Source organism: Oryctolagus cuniculus, chromosome 10 (assembly GCF_051225735.1).
Source record: "Oryctolagus cuniculus isolate XC-2025 breed Fujian yellow rabbit chromosome 10, ASM5122573v1, whole genome shotgun sequence".
Taxonomy (NCBI): Eukaryota; Metazoa; Chordata; class Mammalia; order Lagomorpha; family Leporidae; genus Oryctolagus; species Oryctolagus cuniculus.
Window position 1 is genome coordinate 81,571,171 of NC_142876.1, and position 26,243 is coordinate 81,597,413.

Genomic DNA, 26,243 nt, shown 5'->3' on the forward strand with positions numbered 1-26,243 from the left:
AATGGAAGACAGCACAGTTTTGGTAGGAAAAGAAAAAAATTTTAAATAAATAATGTAGTTATTAACAAGCTTTTGGGTTTTTTTGTTTTAACTGAATAGCATACACAGAGTCAGCCTTCTATGTCTGCAGGTTCCACATCCATGGATTTAACCAACTGAATGTTGACAACATTTGAAGAAAAAAAAAAAAAACACCTGCATCTGTACTGATTGTTCACAGATGGTTTTTCTTGTTATTCCGTAAACAATGTAGTATAACATCTGTTAATATAACATTTAGATGGTATTGAATATCCTATCTATAGAACATTGAAATTTTGTGGGAGCATATGCATATACTATATCATTTTATATAAGGGACTGGAAGATCTGTGGATTCTGGTATGCATGGGGGCACCTGGAACCAGTCCCCAAGGATTTCAAGAGATGATTTACTTGTAACTGTGAATCTAATTTCATCTTGTTGCTTTCCTCAAAAGCCTTGTAAAGAAAACCCAGTAACAGGATTAAATTTACATCATCCTAGCCTTCGAGTCTTCCATGGGCTAACACTGGTTAACTCGGTCTTCTCTCCCACAAATTCTCTACACTCCTCTTTTTTTTTTTTTTTTTTGATTTTTTGACAGGCAGAGTGGACAGTGAGAGAGAGAGACAGAGAGAAAGGTCTTCCTTTGCCGTTGGTTCACCCTCCAATGGCCGCTGCGGCCAGCGTGCTGTGGCTGGCTTACCGTGCTGATCCGAAGCCAGGAGCCAGGTGCTTCTCCTGGTCTCCCATGTGGGTGCAGGGCCCAAGCACTTGGGCCATCCTCCACTGCACTCCCGGGCCACAGCAGAGAGCTGGCCTGGAAGAGGGGCAACCGGGACAGAATCCGGTGCCCCGACCGGGACTAGAACCTGGTGTGCCGGCGCCGCAAGGCGGAGGATTAACCTAGTGAGCTGTGGCAGCGGCCTACACTCCTCTTGATAGGACATCTTCATGGACACCCTGTGCTTTGTTGCTGACCCTTCGACAAAGGATTTCCCTCCTGCTCCCCTTTTATCCCACCCAAACCCTCCCAGGGCAGGTCCCCTCTCTTCCACAGAGTCTTCTCCGACAACTCGTACCTGTGTGCTTTCCTCTCAAGTTCCTAGTACCCCTAATTATTCTTCTAATCACCAGATGCATAGACTTTGGGTTTTCTGGTACCAGAAGGGGTGTGAAATGAGGAAATCAAGCTTTGGTGCCTTTTTTTTTTTAACCTGACTGAATGATTGGCACCTGCCTTCTTTCTTTTAAAATAATCAAAAATGGCATGTAACAAATAAAACAGGCTAGTAAAAGATATAATGGGGAAACCAGTGCATTATGTGGAAGGACAAGCTATGGGAAAAAAATATGGTGGTTCTATGTTTTAGAGTGCACAAAAGTATCCAAACTTAAATTTTACATTTCAATCAAATAATTTTAGAATAGCCAACAGGAAGCTTTGTTTTCCTCTTTAATATTTCAATATAAAACATTTTGCATACAAAGCAGGATAGTTAAGAAAGGGCTGCAATATATAAAACTTTTTAAGTGTCTAGCACTTACTATAAATAGGGAGCTCAGATCTGATAGGAAAAAGTGCTCTAAATTATTTGAAAGCTTAATGTATATCAGTAATTGAATTTCTGGAAAGTGCTTCTGCATTTGCTTGTACAGCCACAGTATTAAGGTCAGCAATCTAAAAAGTGCTAATTGTTCTGAAAGAAGATTTCAATCCTTGATATCCAAAAGAAAAGATCGAGTTTCATAGCTTACCGCCTCCATATACAGATTTTGGCAAGAGATGAAGTTCACATTACTCTTCTTCTGTCTGCTACCCTGCCCTGAAGATCTTTGTTGAAGATAATTGACATTTATGTGTTATATTTTTCCATTATTAGCCTTCTGGAATTGATCTCTGGCTATTAGTTATTACAGTGAGTATCTTTTTTTTATTCAAATTGTCAGTTTTTCCAAATTTATGTCAATTAGCAGAATTCACCATGCAGAGAATGGAAGAGGCTAGAATGTGTATATAACCCATGACAGGTTGAAGAAAGAATCCCACTGGAATTCAATTTTATTCTAGCTTCAAATTAATGATCAAAGTTTTGTTAAACAGTATTTGAAACACAAGCTCATAGTGTTTGCTATATGGAACATCCATCATGGCTTACAGGGTTGTCACTGAGTTTTTAATATATTAAAGTGATGTGCATTCAATAAAGTCTCACAAAAAATTACAACTTTGATCAATTTTATTCTTCGCTTTTGGGTAAGGATACAGATTCTAGACCATGTCTGTGAAGTCCTGGTGATAATGATGTGTTAACAGGAAGGCTGTACCTTAGCTGAGAAACAACGATACAAGAAAAATTAAGCACAGCACATACTATTGCTTCTTCATCCTAGGACACACAGAGAGTTTCTTCAGTAAGTACTGATCCAGTTCTCTTCCCAGCTCACCATTAGGGAAACCTAAATGCTTTCCACGCCACCTTTGAAATCACTCAGTGGGTAAGCAAAAATTTTTTATAACCTATTCCTAAACACATAAGAGAAAAAGAGATGAAAGTAATAGAATATATAAACCCATGCTATCTTAATTCTAATGTGTATCTATAAAAGCGTATGGCTGTAACAATTGATGTGTAAAATTCTGACGAACTGCAGAAGCTGGTCATTGTCATTTTTAAGTCTTTTTGCTTGGTCATTTCAAGATGATTTTCAAATTTCAAAGAGCCTATTTTGCTCTCTGAGAGCACAAGAATTAAGAAGATGTAAATTCATTTCCTTCTGGCCAAATGTTCCAGTTAAGAATTAAACAATTTAAAAAAATTTGAAATACTCTTAAACACTTTTTTTCATTATAACAACAAAGTGCTATATAAACCAAACTCATTTCGCTTTATTTATTTTGTCTTTTTTTTAAACAAGTCTGTCAAGAATAATACAGGTAACACAGCTGTAATCTCTGTAAGGAAGAAACCATGAAGTTTGCAACGAGTACAGGCTGGAGAAAAACATATGACTAGCATTTCAAAAATTTACAAAACTTTAACAAAATATTCTAGACAGCTATCTTTATATTTGTAAACAAAGTATAAACAACTGGTTTCTCCAGTTTCCACTGCACGTCAAACAGGAGGCCAAGTGATAGAGATCATCTTTGATTTTAAAAGAATAATAATAAAAACTCAGCTAATTTATACCCCACACATGAGAATCCTAGGGAATTTTCCGGGGAGGGATTAGCTCAAGGGGATTTGATACAAGCTCACGCGTGGCATTATCTACTTCAACAGCCTTTCATGTACTCCTATGGCCTTGATATTTTACAACTACTTTCTCCCCTGCAAGATAGCAGTATTGTTGCTGTGGAATCCCTAATTCTTTTACTCCTCTCAAGAAATAGTCATGAGCCATTTCCTACCAGTTTGCATAAACAAACTTGAAACTCTGGACGTGCTGGGCAGGGTGGGGAGTGTTTTCTTTCAGTTTTTGAGGCCTTTCCTCTGTAACACCAGAGCTGTTAACGGCTGGGCCTACACATGCATGCTGCCATAGGTAGTTGGGTGTGCGTGTGCCTCCTATTTCAAAAACACAAACAGAAAGTGGGTCTGGTCAAGGGTGAATGGTAACTCTATTTCTGCTGCCACCCTATCACCAGAGAAGCTACCATTTACTCCTTCACTTTGCTGATGTACTCAGTGAATTTGTTGATGTTGTCTTCCTGCTGTTCTAGGGCATCCAGGACAATGCCCATGGGTGTCCTCTTCAGCCCTATGCCTTCCATTTTATTCTCCAGCTTGTTCTTGAGATTCCGAAGTCTCAGCGAGGCATGGATGAACATCACTGCAGAGAAGTGACACACGGTTAGCACCAAAGCAGCGACTCCCATTCGCCACATCGACATTACTCCCTCTCTTCCCACTTGAAGTAAACTATCTTGGTTAGCTGCAGTCCAATCTGATTCCCTCATCGATCCAGGCTCTCAAATATTTCCTGTCCAGCTCTTTGTTGAGTCACACATAGCTTTCCTATGTGTGATGGAAAACCCTGTGTTGAGCAGGAAGGACCATCGCCTCTCAGCCACATTCCTTCCTGAATACGCTGACGTCAGCACCTTGCACGGCCATGCTTCTTAGAGACCCTGAAATTCAAAGTGAATCAATGTCCTTCCAACCCACACAGAAATGGATGCACCCAAGGTCTTCCAGAAAGGAACTCCTGCTCAATTCAGGGACTATCTGTATTTTGTTCTTTGCAGAAGGCAGGAGGGTGAAGGCTACAAGCAGGCTACCTCCTAAGAGCCAGTTTTCCAAAGTGGTGCATGTATTTCTAGATTTTACAAAACCTAAAGGTTTTCTAGCGCTTACATGGCCCGTTGCTGCTCAAATTTGTTTGAATTCCTAGTTTGTTGATTAACAGATTCCTTTGCCCCTCTCCAAGACTTCCTGAGCCAGAATCTTAAGGACTCGGGCCAGGGTGTCTACTGTAAACAAGCTGTGCCCCATCCCCACCCCATGTAATTTACACCAGTGGCTTTTCAGCTTCCATGTAAATCCAAATAACCCAGACCGCCTGATAAATGGAGAAGACCCCCGTCTCCACCACCCAAGATTCAGACTGAGACTAGGGTATGGTTCTAAGAATCTGCCATGTTGACAGTCCCTGTGGATGATTCTATGCAGGTAGATCTTGAACCCTTATTTTGACAGATACTGAAGTGGATTATCTCTGGAGGTTCCCAGCCTAGATGTCATCAGAAACATCCAAGGAGCTTTCTAAAAACACAGGGCCTTTGGGTACCACTGTTGCACAGAATCAAGATCCCCAAGGGATGTGCCTGGGAAGCTGATATTGTAAAAATCCACCCTGATGACTGTCACGATTATCAAAGCTTGGGAATCACTGCTTGTATGTCATTTCCTTATGTGATAGATGAGTAATCTCAGTCCATCAGAGATGACTGGTTCAAATCACCTTCTGGTTTCCAGAAGATCAGGAAAGAGAGGTCAGGACCCTAGACTCACTGCCTGTCATACATTCCATTTCCCTGGCCTGTCTCAGGCTGTGATGTGGAGAGAGACCAACGTTAACAAGCAGAATGTTTAAACAGAATCACTGAAATACTAAACTCATGGCACATGAGAACAACTTGAACAAATTTCAAGTGTGACTTCACTGATTCAAGTATTTTCTTCAGCAAGGTATGCAATTCATAAAGTTCTGAGCTTAATCTAACAAAATTCCAATGAATATTTAATAGAATAAATGCACTTGTGAAATGCAACAAATTAAAGAAACGTTCTTGACCCCAGAATTTTAATTGGATTTCTGCTGATGAGACAGGGATTTTATGAGTATTTGTTCTTGATTTCAGGCTTCAAGTATTTGGGGTCTTAGTAAATAATCCATTCATAATTTAGAAAATATTGAGTTCTCTCTGCCAGCATCCAAGTATTTGGCATGCATATTTGGGCCAGTCAATCCCACAGACTTTTACCAAACTTTTGAAACTAATTATGATCTTCTAAGCAAGTAGAGAGCAAATAGTTCCAAGTGACAAATGGATTGTTTCCTGTATCGGGACAATCAAGCTGTCACGTACAAGATCACAAGCAGACTCCAGTATCAGAAAGAGCTGGAGTTCAGTGAAGGCAATGCCATGTTCCTGCCGTATGACTTGGGATTTATATGTGTTTGTTTATTGTTGTGCCCTCATAAGAGTGTCCAGCAAATACTTCTGAAATTAATGAACTGGGTTAATGCCCTGGCCTGAAGTGCCGGCATCCCATATGGGCGCCGGTTCTAGTCCCGGCTGCTCCACTTCCGATCCAGCTCTCTGCTATGGCCTGGGAAAGCAGTAGAAGATGGCCCAAGTCTTTGGGCCCCTGCACCTGCGTGGGAGACCTGGAAGAAGCTCCTGGCTACTGGCTTTGGATTGGTGCAGCTCCGGCCATTGCAGCCATCTGGGGAGTGAACCAGCGGATGGAGGACCTCCCTCCCACCCTACCTCTCTCTCTCTCTCTCTCTGCCTCTCCTCTCTCTGTGTAATTCTGACTTTCAAATAAATAAATAAACCTTATAAAAAAAGAAATTAATGAACTATTAGGTCTTGATCTGCTGTTTTAGAAGATTCTGAACTTTTATCGACATGCCAGCACATATAAGATGTATATAATTCCCACTGGACACTTGCTACTTGCTCCAACACCTGTCTTAACAATGTGTGAAAAAGAAAACTCAGGTTCACTTACACAGCAAAGGGAAAGTGATGCCGAACACAAAGACCATGACGCCGCCAAACATGGATATGAGGAAGTAGCTAGCCAGCATGACCACCATCACGAAAGTCGTGGGGTACTGCTTCTTCATCCGGCGGAGGATGTCTTTGTTGTGGGCTGCCCACACAAACCCCGTGAACACCAGCACCACCACGATTCCCCCGAGGATCATGTTGAAGGGGCTCAGAAACCTGCAATGCAAAAGAGAAGGAGACTGGCTCAGCAGGGGGGAGCAGATATTGGAAGGGGAGGAAAGACAAGGATTGAGTGCTAACTGAGCACTTTGGGTTGTCTCATTTGACCCCCACAACTACCTGTCTGAGATGCCACTCATACTTCACATGAAGAAACTTAGGCATAGAGGTGAGAAAATGGTGGTGCTCAGCTCACACGAGGCACAAAACGAGTCAGGTCATCCTAACGAGAGGCCCACAATTTTGAGGATTACAGCTGCTTTTGCAGTGGTTGTGCGTAGCGTTCATATACCCTGGACTCTGGTATGCACACAGTACGTTGTATTTCAGTAGCTCTTCAGGAGTATTTCAAGCCTCATTGAAGCTTGCTTGATAGATAAATATAGAATAGAGGGCTTGATGTGCTAGATCCAGTTGAAATTCACATTTCATTTGTCCTGGTAAGATTTTTTTTTTTAAACTTTTACTTGATTCTCATGTTGTAGGAAAAAAAAAAAAAAAAAAAAAAAACAACCACCAGAAAACATGGGGTTTCTTGCCTCACCTGGAACAAGACAATTTAGCAACACTAGACCCGTTTTCCTACATGTCAACACCTGGGTGAAGTATCTTCTCAATCCGATAGAATAAATGCTCTCTATTTAGCCTCAGTTCTCACCACTCTCTCCTGCATCCTTGACAAAGCCCAAAGTGAGCAGCCATTAGGAATTGTTTTCCTGGGGCCGGGGCTGTGGCAGGTTAACGCCCTGGCCTGAAGCATCAGCATCCCATATAAGCACCGGTTCAAGACCCGGCTGCTCCACTTCCAATCCCGCTCTCAGCTATGGCCTGGGAAAGCAGTAGAAAATGGCCCAAGTCCTTGGGCCCCTGCACCCACGTGGGAGACCTGGAAGAAGCTCCTGGCTCCTGGCTCCTAGCTTCGGACCGGCGCAGCTCCAGCCATTGCAGCCAATTGAGGAGTGAACCATCAGATGGAAGACTCTCTCTCTCTTTCTCTCTCTCTGCCTCTCCTCTCTGTGTAACTCTTTCAAATAAATAAATAAATCTTAAAAAAAAAAAAAAAAAAGAATAGTTTTCCTAAGAGCTGGCCCGAATCACTCTCTTGTATCACCTGCCTGCTCCATGGAGGCATTTGAATGGATGAATAGAGGGCACATTATACACTTTTCTAAAGGCTCAAAGTATCATTAGGAGATTAATGGAGATTTCCGAGCACTTCAGAGCCAAAGGTCTTTATTGCATGAGAGCAATTACACTATCCTTGGTAATGGAGGGAACATACCAGGAAGAAGAAATGTAGACCAAGTATTTTATAAATGAAAATGACTGGGCATTGTAGTCCCCACCTTAACTCACTGTGTGTTCAAAACAGCTAACAAGGTATTTGCAGAATGGAAGTAGAATGAGTTGCTAACTTTTTACCCTAGAGGTTAACAGATTTTTTTTTTCTCATGAAGGATGAGGTGCTTGTATCATGCACTAAGTATCAACACAACTGACCTGAAAATGAGGAATGGGGGAAGACAGAATGCAGAAAGGTGAGGTAAGAGCTTACTTTTTCTGTATTGGGACAAACGAAGGACTCATACTTGAATTGATTTTTAACATAACCACAGTTCTTTTAAAAAAATCCTCTAAATTTTAGCTCTGATTCTGTCTACTGAAACACATAAGCTATTTTCAATAGTTTTAAATTAAGAGAACATTTTTCACACCTTACTGAGTGAAATCAAGGAATATAATTAATGTCAAATTGCTTTGAAAAAGTAAAAAAAGAAAAAGATTCTATTGAAAAGCACAGAATTGGGTGTCGGTACTTTGGCACAGTGGGCCAAGCCACTGCCTGCATCCCATGTGGACCCCACTTCAAGTCCCAGCTGTTCCACTTCGGATTCAGCTCCTGGATTCAGCTGCCTGGGAAAGCAAGTGCTTGGGCCCCCCCACACATGTGGGAGACACAGAAGAAGCTCCTGGCTCAGGTCTGGCTCAGCTCTAACTATTTCAGGCATTTGGAGAGTGAACCAGTGGATGAAGATCTCTATCTCTATCTCTCTCGCTCGCTCCCTCTCTCCCTCTGTAATCCTGCCTCTCCAACAAAGAAATCTTTTTTAATTTTTTTTAAAAAAGCACAGAATTGAGTAACAATGGTAAGAGTATAAGTAAATAGTGGAAAAAGTAGTAGAACTAAACCTTACAATAAAGTGCTTATTTCATTCAAAACATTTGCAAATAAATATGTACATTCTTCAAGCCAGTAAACCCCTCCTCTGAATAAGACTAAGGAAATAAATAAAAATGCAAATATAGAGTTGTTACAGTATTTATGTCAGTGGTATTTATGATGACAAATTCTTAGAAACAACCTAGATGGTCAGCAACTTACAAATATAACCCCCAGATTAATTTGGGAAAGAAAGATATCTTTATAGGCCTGATGAAGAAAAAAATCAGGGCAAAACCAAAATCCTCTGGGCTAGCATCCCAGATGAGCACCAGTTTGTGTCCAGGCTGTTCCACTTCTGATCCAGCTCCCTGCTAATGCATCTGGGAAAGCAATGGGAGCTGGCTCAAGTGCTTGGGCCCCTGCACCCATAGGGAGACCCAGAAGAAACTCCTGGCTTTGGGTTGGCCCAGTCCTGGCCATTGTGGCCATCTTGAGAATGGATGGAAGATCTCTTTGTGTCTGTCATTCTTTCTCTGTAACTCTTTCTAAATAAATAAATCTTAAAAAAAAAAAAAAAAAAAAAAAAAAAACCCAAAATCCTCTTTGGCAGGTGGTAAGGAGACAGAATGGAGAGGCCAGAAACTCTTCAAGGTTAATAAATCTCATTCCTAGTACCAAAAAATTCTGAGAGAAATTATACCAAAGACTCTACTAGTTAGTCTAGGTGCTTTATTCCATTTGCTTCTTTCTATTTTCTTATTTTTTTCAATAGCCACATATTACTTGAATTAAAAAAAAACTTTAAAAATGAATACATAAATTCAGGGAAATGAGCATGAAAGAAACAAACTCCTTCACCAAGTTTTTTTTTTTTTTTTTTTCCACCAAGTCTTGACTTTGACCTATCACCCACCCAAACATTCCTGAGCCATACAGCAAAGCAAAGATCGACATTCATACAAAGAACTAGAATGGAGGATTCAGGTCTGAGGAAGCTGCACAAGCCATAAAAAGATGACTGGTTGCCAGCAAAGCACCAATGGTCACTTCCTCTGTTCTCTCTAGCATACTTATTAAAAATAATTCATGAAATGAAGCTTATAATCAATCCATGTTGAGTTTTTTTTTCTTTTTTTTTTCCTATTTTCCTCTGGACAAGTAAAGTAGACATCCATGTTGAATGTCTAAATAAAGCCCAGGGCAAAGAACAATGAAAAACCCAGGCCTGACGAGCAATTCCAAATTTGCTTTTCACCTGTTCCTGTGGCTCATGTTCAAGGGAAAGGGACAGGGCAAGGAGTCCTATAGAACTGGTTTTGGTTTACAACGCCCAGCACAAGCTATAATTAGAAAGTAGCCAAGTTTCCAAGCTGGCAAAAACAACTAACAAAGTTCCTGATAGCAGAAATAATAGCTTTCTCCATGTTCTGATTACGAACAATTCCATTCTGAGAAGCAAGAAAACGCATAGTGCTGCACTGCCCTGGCAGCCACCAGAACATGGAGCCAAATGAGACACACACACACACACACACACACACACAGAAAGAGAGAGAGAGAGAGAGAGAGAGAGAGAGATTAATTTCGTTCTCTAGTGAGTGCAGGAATTTGGGAACCAGTTCTTGTCCAAGATGCTTTTTAGTCAACGGCTGGGCTGGTTGTCACACCAGTCAGGATAAACCCCAAGAAGGTTTAAGACAAGACTTTCCAAAAATATGCTACCCATCCTTCATGTGGACAACTGCCGCTGGGCTCTGCTGGGTGGAGTTTCGCTCACTGGCAGTTGTAAGAGAGAGGGAGAGAGATTGATCATTTGATGTTTCTGTCCTTGGTGTAGGACCTAGTTTTGTAAATCAAAAATATTAAATGTCCTTTTATTAGGGATACAATATTTACGTGTAATATGACCCGATTCCAAGAAACAATCCATTTTTCCTGATATAGTTAAAAATTCTAGTAGAGTCATTTATGGTTGTGAAAAGGTTTAGAGGGGTTACAGGCATCGTGGCACAGCGGGTTAAGCTGCCACTCGGAAGCCCATATAAGAGTACTTGATTCAAGTCCTGGCCACCTGGCTTCTGATCCAGCTTTCTGCTAAATGTGCCTCAGCAGGCAGCAGATGGTGACTCAAGTAGTTGAGTCCCTGCCACTGATGTGGGAGACCTGGATAGAGTTCCAGGCTCCAGCTCCCGGCTTCAGTCTGGTCTAGCTCTGACTCTTGCAAGCATTTGGGGAGTGACCAGTGGATGGAAGATCTGTCTGTTTATCTGTCTGTCTCCCTCTTTTTCTGTCACTCATGTCTTTCAAATAAACAAACCTGTTTTAAAAAAACAAAGATTTAGAATCCCCTTATAGAATTTCGTAGTAGCATCTTCAAAGGTGAGTGAGTCCAGGCCCATTATGCAGATGAATAAATTGAGGCCCAGAAATGTGAGAAACATATCCAAGGAAACCATGGGAGAAAGAGGGAGAGGGGATCACAGACTCTCAGAGCTAGGAGCTTCAGAAACATGGAACTGTGTGTTACGAAAAAAAAAAGTTCATGGTCTCCAAATTTTTTTTTGCATCAAAATAAACTTCTCTTTTAATTCCATTTCCCATGAACTAAAAAAATATTGTTTGAAAGGCAGAGAGAGAGAGAGAGAGAGAGAGAGAGAAAGAGAGAAAGAAAGAGAGCTTTTATCTGCTAGTTCATTCCCTAAATGCCCACACAGCAAGCACTGAACCAGGCCAAAGCCAGGAACCAGCAACTCAGTCCAGGCCTCTCACGTGGGTGGCAGTGACCCAATTCCTTGAGCCATCACTGCTGCCCCCCAGGGTTTGTATTTGCAGTAAAGCTGGAGTCAGGTGCTGGAGCCAGGACTTGAATCCAGGTATTCCAATATAGAATGCGTGCCTCTGAACAGCCAGGCCAAACACTTACTGCTCCATGAACTTTTGGAAGTCCCTTCTTAGGTGCAAGCTAAGGCACACGGCAGTTAACAAGTTTGTGCAAAGCCACGGATGACAGAGTTGGCAGTGAACATGTATCAAAGCAGAGATCCTGATCAACTCAAGTGCACATCTGGTAGCTCCCAGGGTGCTGCAATGCCAACAAGAACCAAAGAGGCAGTGAAATATTTCCTAAGCTTAAGAAGCAGCTTGGCATTGAGTTCCAATTTTCTAACCCAAAAAGCTATTTTTGAAGTACATTTCCTGAGTAAGCCTGACTCACCAACAAAGGGGCGGGGTTGGGGGAGGGAACAAGTTACTCACAACAGAATTCTGTGAAAATGCTGAGGTTTTTCAGCGGTCCTCAAACACCCAGAGGCATCACCGCAAATATGAACCCACCCACCCAATTTCTTGCTTTTCACTACTCTAGGAGTAAGAACAGAATTTTCTGCCCATTCTGCAAGGCTCCCCAGGATCTGGTCCCTAGCTGCAAAGGCAGCCAGGGCCATGGTTTGCAGTCCTGTGGTTGGTGCCTGGAACAAAACGGCATGGTGGAAAGAGTAGGTGGGCCTGAAATCCTGGCCACACCCAACAGGCCAAGCCTGCAACTTGGTTTTGGACTGGATTCACCACCACAGCAGGGAGGCCTCCAGTTATTAGCAGCAAGGGCCCCTGCAGGCCAGCAGTAGCCCTCCCTGGCAACTTGCTTGTCGCATCTCCTGATTCTGTGCCCCGGCTCATCTTCCATCTTTCACCAGAACTCCCCCTGCCTCTTGGCCATCCACAGGCCTTCGCACAAGCTGTTCTCCCTGGCTGAGTCATTCCAGCGTCCTTCAAGTCCCAGCTCCACCAGCCTTTGCTCAGTCTCTCTGAACAGGGCACAGCACCAGATGCCTCTCCTTCACAGCACTTACCACACTTGCGGGTTTGCATTGTTTTCAATGAGTATTAAACGAATGTCTCTGACCTCTTCTAGAGATTAACTCCATAAGGGTGGGACAGTGATGTTTTATCCCCAGCACCTAACACAATGTCTGGCACAGAGTAGGTAGTAAGCATTTGTTGAAAGGAAAAAGCTAAGAGGGACCGGCGCTGTGGCACAGTGGGTTAAAGTCTCAGCCTGCAGTGCTGGCATCCCATATGGGCGCTGGTTCGTATCCCGGCTGCTCCTCTTCCGATCCAGCTCTCTGCTATGGCCTGGGTAAGCAGTAGAAGATGGCCCAAGTCCTTGGGCCCCTGCACCCATGTGGGAGACCTGGAGGAAGCTCCTGGCTCCTGGCTTCGGATCAGCCCAGCTCTGATTGTTTCAGTCATGTGGGGGCGTGAACTAGGGAATGGAAGACCTCCCTCTCTCTCTCTCTGGCTCTACCTCTCTCTATAACTCTGTCTTTCAAATGAATAAAATAATTCATAAAAAAAAAAAAAATAAAAAAATAAAAAAAAAAAAGCTAAGTAAGAACCCAAAACATTTTTATGTTATTTAAACCAGCTCAGCATGAGTTAAGTGACATGAGCCATAAATGAAGTGACATGAGTCTCATCTTGGACAAATCACTATTATTTTCATTGTAATCTAAATACTATAGGGGTTGGGGGAACGTCCAGGGACAAGTGAAAAAGCAAAAGTGGAAACAGGCACCTACTATGCAAATGTAAGGGCCAAGTATGAACTGATAGGATGAGGCAGAAGGGCCCTTGGGCTTCCCTGACGGAGGTGCCTTTGTAAGCTTTGTTGCACCTACAGGCTGAGGATGGGAAGGAGAGTAGGGATGGCTTGCAGGGAGATTCCTTTCCCTGCACACTTGTCCTTCCACAGGCTCCTCTGGCTCTTTGATTCTTCAAATAATCCAACAGTTTTCTGTGATGGCTTTGGTTTACGCAAATGCTGACTTGAAGTAGAAATGTAGGCTTTGGTTGTAAATAAGTCTTGAATAAACTTGAGCAGTGTTTCCTGGGTGTATGGGTCATGAAGTAAGATTTCATAGCAGTTAGGGTGGGGTAAGGGCCCGTCTTTTTGATCGTAGATGGGTCATAGTAACCTATGAGATTTTCTTATCCAATTGAATAAGGAAGGCCATAGTATCTACTGTATACTTATAATATCCTACTTACTGTATCCTCTGTAGGCTCCATCAAACTGACCCATCCAAATGATCAACATCTACTGTCTTTGCAGGAATCGACATGTTAAAAGTATCCACAGTAAGGCATACCTATGAACCGAGAGGTTTCATTTACATTTATCAAGTCGATTGCTTGTTTTGTTTTTCATGAAGCTGGGTTAGAACCCATAAATTGAGGCTCTCATTGTGGCCTAGAGGGTTAAGTTGCCTCATGCAATGTCAGCATCCTATATCCAAGTGCCAGTTCAAGTCCTGGCTGCTCGGCTTCTGGTTCAGATCCCTGCTAACACCAGAGAAAGCAGAAGATGGCCTGAGTGCTTGGGCCCTGCTACCCACATGGGATACTCGGATGGAGTTCCTGGCTTCTGGCTTTGGCCTGGAGGAAGTGCCTTTCAAATAAATAAATCTTTAAAAAACAAAAAAGAAAACCTTAATAAATGACACTTCCAACAGCCATGCATCTACAAACAGTAGCACAAAACTTGGGTTAGACTGCAACAAATCCTTTGAAACTTTTTATTACAGAAAATTTCTGACATATACCAAGACAGAATTGTAAAAGAAACTCTTACTTATCAGTGCTTTTTCAAAAATGAGGAACTCATAGATAGGCTCACAACTAGTAAGTTTTTGGAACTAAAGTGGGAAGATATTTGTTTACTGATTATTCTTCCTGATTGCTTCTATTAAAATAAATTAAAAACAGAAAGTAAACTCTAAGAATTATTGTTACAAGGCAGGTTCTCTCTCAGAAGTACTGTCACATGGCAGGTTCTCACAGAGCTCTGGAAAGGATTGGACAAATGCTAATGAGCTTGATGACATAGAAACACCCTTCCCAGAACAGTTTCCTATTCACCTTGCACTAACACCCAATTTCTGTATTTTCTTCCTCTCAGACAAGAAGAAGGTATAGCTGCGGAACAGGAAGTAGGTTAGCGGAATGTGAAATTGAAGCACTGGTTTTCTTTTTTTTTTTTCCCCCAATTATTCTACATCAATTTTATTTCTACCAAAGGTATATATTTTTTTTAACTTTTATTTAATAAATATAGATTTCCAAAGTACAGCTTATGGACTACATTGGCTTCCCCCACCCCCCTGATGACTTCCCTCCCACCCGTAACCCTCCCCTTTCCCGCTCTCTCTCCCCTTCCATTCATATCAAGATTCATTTTCAATTTTCTATATATACAGAAGATCAGTTTAGTATACATTAAGTAAAGATTTCAACAGTTTGCACCCACATAGAAACACAAAGTGAAAAATACTGTTTGAGTACTCGTTATAGCATTAAATCACAATGTACAGCACATTAAGGACAGAGAGCCTACATGAGGAGTAAGTGCACAGTGACTCCTGTTGTTGACTTAACAAATTGACACTCTTGTTTATGGCATCAGTAATCACCCTAGGCTCTTGTCATGAGCTGCCAAGGCTATGGAAGCCCTCTGAGTTCTCTGACTCTTATCTTGTTTAGACAAGGTCATAGTCAAAGTGGAGGTTCTCTCCTCCCTTCAGAGAAAGGTACCTCCTTCTTTGAAGACCCGTTCTTTCCACTGGGATCTCACTCACAGAGATCTTTCATTTAGGTTTTGGTTTTTTTTTTTTTTTTTGCCAGAGTGTCTTGGCTTTCCATGCCTGAAATACTCTCATGGGTATTTCAGCCGGATCCGAATGCCTTTAGAAGCACTGGTTTTCTACTAGAAGTGGGCCTTTGTATTCCAGGTGTCTCGATCAGAAGACACTTACCAGGAGAGAAGGCCAAGAAATCCTATCTGTTATGGTGAACGCTTGCAGGATGGGCGGCAACCTGCAGGTTTTGTCTGAGATCACAGACCTTGAAAGCGTTCTCTGAAACAGGAAGCCAAGCTCCCCACAAGAGACAGAAGAGTGATTAGGGGTACATATTCTGAGAGATAAAGGGCGGAATTCATTTGTCCAAAAGTAAAATGACAAGAAATTTCAAAATGGCCACTCAGTGAGGTGTCAAGGACTGGACCTTGACCTTTTACACCTGGATTTCCTTTATGGCGCTCTCTGCCTCCAAATTGATCAACAGGTGCTGCCTTCTAACAGATGAAGCCAGGAATCCAAAGTACCCTCCTTTATTTACACACTTACCTAGAATCACTGTAAATCCTTATCTAGGGAAAGGAAACAGAAGCTACCAAATAGTTGACAGCTGCAGGAAGAAAAAAAAAAAAACAGTGGAGGGTTGGGGTGAAGGAGGGGAGAGGTCAAGAGGAAGAAAATTACATAGTGTCAGAAGATGATGTAAAAATCGATTTTTATTAGAAAAAGAATTTTTAGGTTAAAATTCTATGATTGTTAACAGACCCCTTAAAGCTCTCCACTCATAGGAAACACTTGACCTACTAGAGGGTCACAAATGCCAGCATTCCCTTGCTCTGTCTCAGGTGCAAATGAAGAGGGGCTGAGCAGTCAGGAGGACCTTAATTCTGGGAGGATCTGGGAAGACTGGGTGGAGTTCTGTTCCTGACCATATCTTCAGAGCCCAGACTGGCATGTGGTAGGTGCTCAGTAAATAGTCGTCCAACTGAGTAGAAGGCATCTGAGCTTCAGGTGAGGACAAGTAACATGTAATAACCATCTCGCCAGTCCATATACGTTATTTCCAACATGTGAGTTTCGTAATCTTCATGTATGGGGGGAAAGCAGCTAAGTCAGGTAGAATGGATTGGTGTTTACTGAGTGCGTATTTCCGAATGCTTGCTACACTTGTAGAAAAGTCAATGATGAGGCGTTCAGTGTTGTCTTGCTGCTTTGAAACTTGATGAAGCAGCAGCCTCAGCTATCTAATTCTCCACTGTATCTCCGAGCACAGTGTCTGAGAGGTTGGTAAGTGCTTCGGACTCTTTGTTGAGTGGATGACTAAAGCAATCCAAATAAGAGTATTATTGTAGAACTGATGTTGAAGCTGATTAACCTCAAAACCACTTGTGTGGGGCGGGTGCTTGGCATGGCAGTGGAGATGCTGCTTGGGATGCCCACATCCCACACTGGAGTACTTGGGTTTGAGTCCTGGCTTTGCCTCTGATTCCAGCTTCCTGTTAACACATACCCCAGGAAGCAGCAGTGGACGCCTTCTGACACTGGCCTGGCCTAGCCCAGTCTATTGTGGGTGTTTAGGAGTGAACCAATAGATGGAAGATCTCTCTCTCTCTCTTTCTCTCTTTGTCTCTCTCTGCCTTTCAAATACATTTTAGAAAAATGCAAAAATTAAAAAGGGCATTTCTACTAGCTTTAGCATAAACAGACTGCAATTCATTCTACCTGCCAATGCCTTCATACTTACATATATCCCTTTCTTTGTCTACCAGCTGGAAACTTGGTTCCTCATCCTTGGAGCATTTGAAGGCACAAACAATACGAACAGTTCTTAATTCCAGTTGCTGGCAGCAACAGGCTGAGAACATATTATGGCGCCACACTCATTTTGAAACGATTCCTGTAATGTGCTCCAACTAACAGCTACCAGTCTTCCAGAAAGTCCTTACCATCTTGAGAAACTGCAAAGCACCAAGTAGCAGCTGTAGATCCCACCCTCCTGTAATATCTCCATAGGTTGAACTATCAAGCCACATGGTGAGCAGTTATGTTAGCCAAGAAAACATGGACTCATTCATTCATCAGCCGCATTGTTCATCCTTAAGGGAGTGGCATAAATGCATACCAGTGGGCGTAAAGACGCCTTTCTGGTTGGAGGAGCGGCAGAGGCATTCATATGTGGCAAATTCTGGGTGTACTTGGTGATTCTGAAGCCACATTGGAAAATACAAGTTCAGAAGGAAGGAAGAAAATGTTTTTAAGGATTTATATATTTATTTGAAAAGCTGAGTGACAGAGAGAGAGGGAGAGAAAGAGAGAGAACTTCCATCTGCTAATTCACTCCCCAGATGGTGCCAGAAACTCCATCCTGGTCTCCCACATGAGTGGCAGGGGTCCTAGTGCATTAGTGGGAATCTGGGTCAGAAGAAAAGTAGCTGGGGCTCCTACAGGCACTCTGATATGGGATATTGGCAATGCAATTGCGGCTTAACCCGTTGTGCCACAACACCAGCTCCAAGAAGCAATTTTTGAGACAGGCACAAAACTATAAATGTTAAGATCAGTTGAATTTGGTTAGCAAGAGCTTTATAAATCTTGCAATAAGCCATATGAAGGAAAAGTTATTTCACTTCCTATCAATAAACCAAGCTACTACTAGCAGCTTAAGTGCCAATTAACCATGTGACATCAAGCCTTAATATTTCTAAAAGTCAGGGGATGCAGTAGAATGAGTAGTTCCCAACTGTAACGGAGGTATTAGCACAACCGCTTCAAGAATAGGAAAGAAATAAAACCAACAAAACCAGATGCCTGGATTCAGCCAACACCTATACATTTAGACTCTCTGAAGGTGACAACTAGGCATACAGCTACATTTATGCAAATTGAAATTTTGAAGTGTTTCTTTTGAGTCAGAAGAGACTAACGCTTCTTAAATTTCAATGTGCCACTCTGGCCTCAGAATCAGCCCTAAAGGCACTCGGATCTGGCTGAAAAGCCCATGAGAGTATTTCAGGCATGGAAAGCCAAGACACTCTGGCAAAAAGATCTCTGTGAGTGAGATCCCAGTGGAAAGAACAGGTCTTCAAAGAGGGAGGTGCCTTTCTCTGAAGGGAGGAGAGAACCTCCACTTTGACTATGACCTTGTCTAAACAAGATAAGAGTCGGAGAACTCAAGGGGCTTCCATAGCCTTGGAAACTCATGACTGGTGCATAGGGAGATTACTGATGCCATAAACAGGAGTGTCAATTTGTAAAGTCAACAACAGGAGTCACTGTGCACTTACTCCTCATGTAGGATCTCTGTCCTTAATGTGCTGTACACTGAGGCTTAATGCTATAACGAGTACTCAAACAGTATATTTCACTTTGTGTTTCTATGGGGGTGCAAACTGTTGAAATCTTTACTTAATGTACACTAAACTGATCTTCTGTTAAAAAAAAAAAAAAAAAGAAACTATCAATTCCCAACTTGACTCTCACTGGGATTAAACATGACAATAGGTCTGATCTGATTTCATCATCATTTAAAAAAAAATCATCTATTATTTTTCACTTTATGTTTCTGTGTGGGAACAAACTGTTGAAATCCTTACTTAAGGGATACTAAGCTGATCTTCTGTATACTAAGATAATCGACAATGAATCTTGATGTGAATGGAAGGGGAGAGGGAGTGGGAAAGGGGAGGGTGGTGGGTGGGAGGGACGGTATGGGGGGGAAAGCCATTGTAACCCATGAGACGTACTTTGGAAATTTATATTCATTAAATAAAAGATAAAAAAAAAAAAAAAAATTTCAATGTGCCAGGGCCGGCGCCGCAGCTCATGAGGCTAATCCTCCGCCTTGCGGCGCCGGCACACCAGGTTCTAGTCCTGGTCGGGGCACCGGATTCTGTCCCAGTTGCCCCTCTTCCAGGCCAGCTCTCTGCTGTGGCCACGGAGTGCAGTGGAGGATGGCCTAAGTACTTGGGCCCTGCACCCCATGGGACACCAGGATCAGCGCGGTGCGCCGGCCACAGCGTGCTGGCCGCAGCGGCCATTGGAGGGTGAACCAACGGCAAAAGGAAGACCTTTCTCTCTGTCTCTCTCTCTCACTGTCCATTCTGTCTGTCAAAAAAAAAAAAAAAATTTCAATGTGCCCATGCATCTTCTGAAACTCACATTAAAATAGTCTAACCCAGTAGGTCTGAAACAGGGCCTGCGATTCTCTCTATCTGACAAGCTCCGAGGGGAAGGATGCTGCTGTCCTAGGGCCCACGTTTGGAATAGATTGCTCCAGCTCCAATCTTCTGGCATTCTGTTCGGCACATAGAGATTTCCACTAACAACCAGAATGATTTACAGGCTCAGTGCTTCAACTGCAGGTGCCATCAGCTGCTGCCTTTGCTTTTCAGTTTGAAAGTCAAGCAGAGATTCTCGCTGTGTGTGCTGTGAGAAGAGCTCTGAGTGCCTCCTCGTGTCGAGGAGAGGAAGGGTAAGTCAGGGCCTCTTTAACCGTAGGCATCTGTTCTTTTTGGATTTAAAGTACCCAAAGTGATTTCCCGCACCACACACATCCCCTAGCATGTTATTCACGCTACTCCTTTTAAGTCATTCAATCTCTTCCGAAGTGATACCTCAATCTCAAAAGATTTAGTCAAGCCTCTGAGGGAAGCAAAGTTCTTTAAGAAATACAAGTTTCAGGGCAGGTGTTTAGTCTCGTCTGCCTCCCTTATCACAGTACCTAGGTTGGATTCCACGCTCCAGCTCCTGACTTCAGCTTTCTGCTAATGCAGACCCTGGGAGGCAGTGGTGGTGGCTCAAGGAATTAGGTCCTTGCCACCCATGTGGGAGACCCCGATTGAGTTCCCAGCTCCTAGCTTGGATTCTGGCCCAGTCCTAGGCATTGCAGGCATTTGGAAAATGAACCAGCAGATGGGAGCTTGCTCTCTGTCTCCTAAGTAAATAAATAAATAAAATCCCACAAGTTGCAACTATGACAGTAACACTCACGTGCATCTATCATCTTATACTTCTTTGGCCCAAGAGAATATACTCTGGCAAGAAGTGAGAATTTCAAATATGCCTATAACCTAGGTTATTTATTTTTTTAAGATTTATTTATTTGAAAGAGTTATACAGAGAGAGAACGAGAGGCAGAGAGAGACAGAGGTCTTCCATCTGCTGGTTCACTCCCCAGTTGGTTGCAGTGGCCAGAGCTGTGTAGATCCAAAGCCAGGAGCCAGGAGTCTCTTCTGGGTCTCCCACACAGGTGCAGGGGTCCAAGGACCTGGGACATTTTCCACTGCTTTCTCAGGCCATAGCAGAGAGATGGATCTGGAAGTGGAGCAGCCGGGACTCGAACCAGTGCCCATGTGGGATGCTGGCACTGCAGGTGGCGGCTTTACCACTATGCCACAGTGCCGGCCCCACCTACATTCTAATGTAATAATAACAGCATCTAATGCTTGAGTGTTACTTACTAGGTTCTGATGCACTTTAAGTTATATAAGTCCTTTAACTCCTATTTTGTACCACTGGAACTCCAGGCTAAGTGAACTTCTGAGCAGAAAGCTGATAAAAGCAAATGCCAGAACTCCATCAAAAAATATTAAGACTGAGTCTGTGGAACAAGTAGAATCTATCAGGCCAGACTAATAAAAGGAAGACAGTATAACACATTTAAGAAGTTGAGGATAATGACCAAAGCTGTGTGAAACTTCCAATCTACTCCATTCTTAGGTTTGAAAGGTCAGGAGCAAGAAACGGAAGTCAACCTGCTTTGCTATGTAATAGTCAAGAACTCGATTTTCGAAACTTGTTATGAAGCAACTTGCATTTAGGGAATGCTAGTACTGAGGAATCATCATGACTTCCCAGGCAGTAGTTCTCAACAACTAGCAATGCCTAAAAGACATTTCTAGTGTCAGGATACGCTAGATGTGGGGGATGCTACTAGGTCCAAGAGGGGGACAGGGCCAGGAATTGTGCTAACTCACAATGCACTGGACAGCCCCCCTGACAAAGAACGATACTTTCTAAAATGTCCATAGTGCTGAGCTTGAGAAACCTTGCAATGGAGTATTTCACCAAGATTTTCCAAGAACAATACAAGTTAGTATGAAGGATGAATTATAACCTTTGTAAATGAAATCTGTACCCAGCTAAGCAATCCTAACCAATGAACGATGACTTCCTCACTATAGGAGTGTGTTGCCATGTGCTGGTGTGCTGCTAGGAGCTCCAGGAGAATCTATTCTGTTCAGTAGGTTAAATGTGGTGCCTGTCATCACACCAGTCTCATATTCACTTAGTGACTATTTTGCACTCACCAACTACCTATCTGCTGTACAACCAGCCTCAGGGATATAGGGAATAAAAATAACAATAACAACAAAGACAAGGACAAAATAACCACAAGCAAAACATACAATTCTGTCTTGAAGGAGTCCACAGTCCAGAGTGGAGACAAACACACAACTAAAAAGCCTATTGAAAGGAGGGCATTTGGCCAGGTGGTTATCACAAGGGTTAGAATACCCACAAGCTCCATCTGAGTGCCTGTGTTTGACAGCCGCCTCTGGCTTTGGACTCTAGTGTCCTGCGGCTGCAGACCCTGGAGGCGACGATGATGGCTCGAGTAATTGGTTCCCTGCCGCTCATATATTAGATGTGGATTACATTCCCAGCTCCTGGCCGCAGCCCAGCCCAGACTTGATGTTGAGGGCGCTTGGGAGAATGAACCAGTGCATGAGAGTGCTCTTTCTGTCTCTCAAATAAGTCAATAAAATTTTTTAAAATTGTAAGCCCATGGGGTAACAGGGAAAACACAAAGGAGTGAGGCTCAGTTCCCACATGGGACTGAGGGAAAATGTTTCCTCCAGGAGGCAGGATGACAGCTGAGGTGGGCAGCAGAGACAGAATGGGCAAGGGGACTGGGCGCTGGAGTCTAAGACGTGTCTGCTTCTCAGGACACTCTGATCACGCCAACAAGGACAGAAATAAGCAACCTGGAGCTAGGCAGTGTTCCAAGGGCCTTGCGGGGACAAATTCAGTCAGTCCTCACAGAAGCCCTTGGAGGGAAGTGCTACAATTAGTCTCGTTTTACAGCCGAGGAAACTGAGGCACAAGGCGGCTCACCGAGGTCACAGAGCTAGTGACTGTGATTCAAACTCACTTCACCTGGCTCGTAACCTCTCACCTCCTAAAGGAGCCAGAAGACATGAACAGTGGCTTCTAGAAGGGCAATCAGTGACGAGCTTCGGCATTAACCTGAGGCACAGTAGACCCACGTGCCTGAGACACCATGCTTTCAGGATGATGACCAGGCTTGTAACTACGGATAGCAAGCTCTGCCAAAGCAGGACGTCAGCCACGGCTTTCCCTCCATCGGAATCGCTGTTGATCTCCACGTTGTTTTGGGCAGTCCTTCCCTGAGTTTCCAGTTCCAGATGATCTCTGCCGTGGTCTTGCCTCTCCCTTCCTGCAGTGTGAGGAGCAGGCCCTCTCTCCCTTCACTGAAGCCAATTTTCAACAGCAGAGAGTCGAGGGTGGAGCTCGCCAACACGTCCTTGAGCTGCTTCCTCACCAGCAGGAGATGCAACATCCAAGGACCACAGACCCTGCCCCCGGGGCCGCACCCAGGCCTGGTTTCCATTTCTGCTCTACCAAGATCTGAGGAGAAACCATCAGATGCCAGCAGAGGATCCAGGTGAACAGCCTCCAGGTCTGTTCTGACCCACCCATCTATTGGGTTCTCCTCAGAATGCCCCAGAATCAACTATGTTTTCGAACCCTGAAGGTACCTGTTATTTTCCAGCTTTAAGAGACTGATATTCTAGACCTCATGACTCATGGGAAGATGGCATACAATAGTTAAGAGCACAAGCCCAGAGCTAAGATTTTGAGTAAGTCATTGAATCTCTCTGAGCCATGGGTTTAATAACAATAAAAAGAACAGATTAGGGCCGCCGCTGTGGCACAGTAGGTTAATCCTCCGCCTGCGGTGCCAGCTCCCATATGGACACCAGTTCTAGTCCTAGGTGCTCCTCTTCTGATCCAGCTCTCTTCTGTGGCCTGGGAAAGCAGTAGAAGATGGCCAGGGTGCTTGGGCCCCTTTACCCACATGTGAGACTTGGAAGAAGCTTCTGGTTCCTGGCTTTGGATCAGCACAGCTCCTGCTGTTGTGGCCATTTGGGGAGTGAACCAGCAGATGGAAGACCTTTCTCTCTGTCTCTCCCTCTCTGTAACTCTGCCTCTCAAATAAATAAATAAAATCTTTTTAAAAATTAGCTTACAAGGGTACTTCAACATGTTCATGGAAAATCAAATTCAAAGGTATGTTTATTTTGGTACAAAAAATTGAAATCTGTGCACCTCATAGAAAAACAGGAATTATGTAAAAACCGGCTTTCCAAGTTTTGCACCAAAATAAATACTTCTTTGAATTCCATTTTCCCACAAACTTTTGGAAGCACTCTCCTATTTACTGAGCTATAAGCCTTAATGCAGGTAAAATAATTAATGCAGGTAACATACTTAAAGTAACCAACACACAGGCAAGCATAAAATTTTGTTATTAAACTACAAAGAAATTTAGCACCGAGTGTTTGCATGAGCACAGAAAACAGCTGAAGGTTATATATAAACTTTTACTGGAGTACAAAGGAAATTTCACATTTCACATAGGTGTGGCTTTCAAAACAACTTGTGTTATGGGTCTGCTTCTTTTGTAAGCTTTTAAAAATAAGACTCATTTTTTAAAAACTCTTTGTGACTACTTTCCACTTTCTCCTTCAAAAACATCCCCGACAATGAACATACTCTTACTTGAAAGGGGAACGAGAAGATCAAACAGCCCCAAACTGCTGAGCAACTGATCTAAGACACCAAATGATGGGACCGGACTCAGTCTCGGGCTGGCCCCAGGCCTTCCCAGTGAAAAATGGATTCCATCAAGGCCATTGCTGTACTCTTGTTTGGTCCCTGTTGAACCTTGCCCTAAATTTCTGAGGTTGGCTCAAAAAAATTCTCCCCAACCAGATCACCAGATAAGAGGCCTTCGGGCTTTTTTGCAAAGAGAAAGCAGAGGAAAAGAAAGCAAAAACAACAGATGCAGGCCTAGTTCCTATTTGTCTTACTTGAAAACAATATACGTTAGTGTTTGGAAAGGAGCTTCAAGCCCTACACATGGGAGGTCCCAGAAGGCAGCTGCCTCTGGCCTGCCCTTCCTAGACTTAATCTTACCCTGGCTCTGGGTCATAGCCCCCTTGGGGCCCATGCCCTTTGCACACCAAGTCCGTCTCAGAACTCCCAGTTTCACAGGCCACATGACGGCCCACAGGTGACTTCCACTTCACCCAGGAGCTGTGGCTCTGCACCACACCCAGAAATCCTGAACTCTTCCCCCTCCTCTGGGCAGTGTCTTTGCTCCCTTAGCTTCCCAACAACTGCCACGTGCCCTCCGGCCAGGATTCAAGTCTGATTCATCCTGATGTCCTCCGGCATTGGCCAGGGGCCTGGTCCCACAGAGAGGTGGCTCAACAAGAGTGTGGCAACCAACAGGGAGCCCGAACCCTCCCAGTCTGAATGTCTCCTTTTCCTCCCAAGCCAGCTTCCTCTTTCCCTCTGTGATTGCTAGGACATGTCTTGAAAGGCAAGGAAGGCCTTCCTAAACACTCAGGGTGCCTTTTCCCTTAGAAACAGGTAGGTGATAGCAAGATTGGGATTATCACTGCCATCCTGCAACAGTGAGATAAGCATTTCTCACAGCACGGAAAAATGGAAGGAGGGTGTGTGTGTGCAATCTTAATTAATTAACACAAGGCACTTTTAAGTACTGAACACGCATTTCCATAACACTGAGATCCCAGGCTGGCGTGTGAGAACACAGAAGGCGACCACGGCTGGCAACTCTTGGGAGAAAGAGCTAAAAGGCCCCGTTCCCAGAGTCTGCGCAGCCTTCGCTCCACTCTGGGAGATGCGCCACCAGGGGACACCCAGCCCCTGGCTCCCAGCTTTCGCGTGCGGCCAGGCAGGCGCTAGGCAGAGACCCCAGAAGGGCCGGCCGCCTCTTAGAAGCCCATATGCACACCGCCACCTGGGCCCGCGCCCTCCTCGCCCCAGGCTTGCCTGGGCGGCGCCCGCCCCAGCCGGCCCCAGGACGGGGCTACACCGCTCTCCCGTTTCTTCCTATTTTCGAAAAAAAAAAAAAAAAGCGAGGGTGCTTTAAACATCTGCCCGGCCAAGAGTCTGATCCGGGCACAGGGCCGGGAAAAGTCATCTTCCCGGTTCGGGGTTGGCAACACGTCCCCCACTCCCCTGCCTCCAGCGCCTCGTTCACAGACAGAGCCAGGGCAGGGCACCCCCCGGATGGCTGCGGCCTCGCCCTGCGAACAAGTTTGCCCTGGCGCAGAAATGTGGGGGGCCGGCGCCGAGCCTGGACTGGGGGTGGGAGTCCCTGCATCTCGGGACCTGGCACACGGAGCCCCCGACCCCCGCCCCGTGTCGACCCCGGGTCCGTGGCCCCGATCGATCAGTGTCCCCCCACCCCCGGTGGAGGAACCCCACTTACCCCACGACGGAAATCATCATGGCAGCCACCACCAGGTAGTTGGTCTGGTAGTACAGCAGGTTGCTCACCACACGGTTGTTCCATTTGGAAATGTCCCTGAAGTCCGGCCGGGCGAAGCGGTCAGAGCCCGGGAAGAAATCGTCCCAGGCGCGGAGTGGGGCGATATTCACGTCCATGTCTTCTTGGCTTTCGGTTCTTCGCCTCCGGAATCTGGCGGCGGCGGCAGCGGCAACCTAGCCGGGTTAAAGAGCTGACAGCGGCTCCGTCTCGATCGGCTCTGCGGTTGGCGAGCAGCCGAGCAAGGGAAATTGGGAGCGGGAGGGCGTGTTTTCGCTCCTTTACTTCTCGATTGGCTCTAAGGGGTTGGTTACGGGAAAATGGGGGGCCCGCGACAGAGCAAGGCACCGAGC

The 26,243-nt window shown here is 44.3% G+C and overlaps 1 protein-coding gene across 1 annotated transcript; it reads right to left on the bottom strand.

The window, feature by feature from the left end:
• Nucleotides 1-2,244: 2,244 nt before the first annotated feature.
• Nucleotides 2,245-26,038, bottom strand: ARL6IP5 (ARF like GTPase 6 interacting protein 5). Its single transcript, XM_002713307.6, has 3 exons — nucleotides 25,834-26,038; nucleotides 6,268-6,485; nucleotides 2,245-3,859 (listed from the first exon to the last, which is right to left on the bottom strand). Exons 1-3 carry the CDS (start codon nucleotides 26,007-26,009, stop codon nucleotides 3,687-3,689), a joined length of 567 nt encoding a protein of 188 aa, XP_002713353.1. The 5' UTR covers nucleotides 26,010-26,038; the 3' UTR covers nucleotides 2,245-3,686.
• Between the last annotated feature and the right edge of the window lie 205 nt (nucleotides 26,039-26,243).

Excerpts from the sequence above, each read along its gene's own strand:
- ARL6IP5 (XM_002713307.6), bottom strand. The coding sequence starts at position 26,009 with ATGGACGTGAATATCGCCCCACTCCGCGCCTGGGACGATTTCTTCCCG. Across the intron at positions 6,486-25,833 it reads ATGATGATTTCCGTCGTGGG|GTTTCTGAGCCCCTTCAACA; the intron begins GTAAGTGGGGTT and ends TTTGCATTGCAG. Across the intron at positions 3,860-6,267 it reads CATCACTTTCCCTTTGCTGT|TGATGTTCATCCATGCCTCG; the intron begins GTAAGTGAACCT and ends ACTTCTCTGCAG.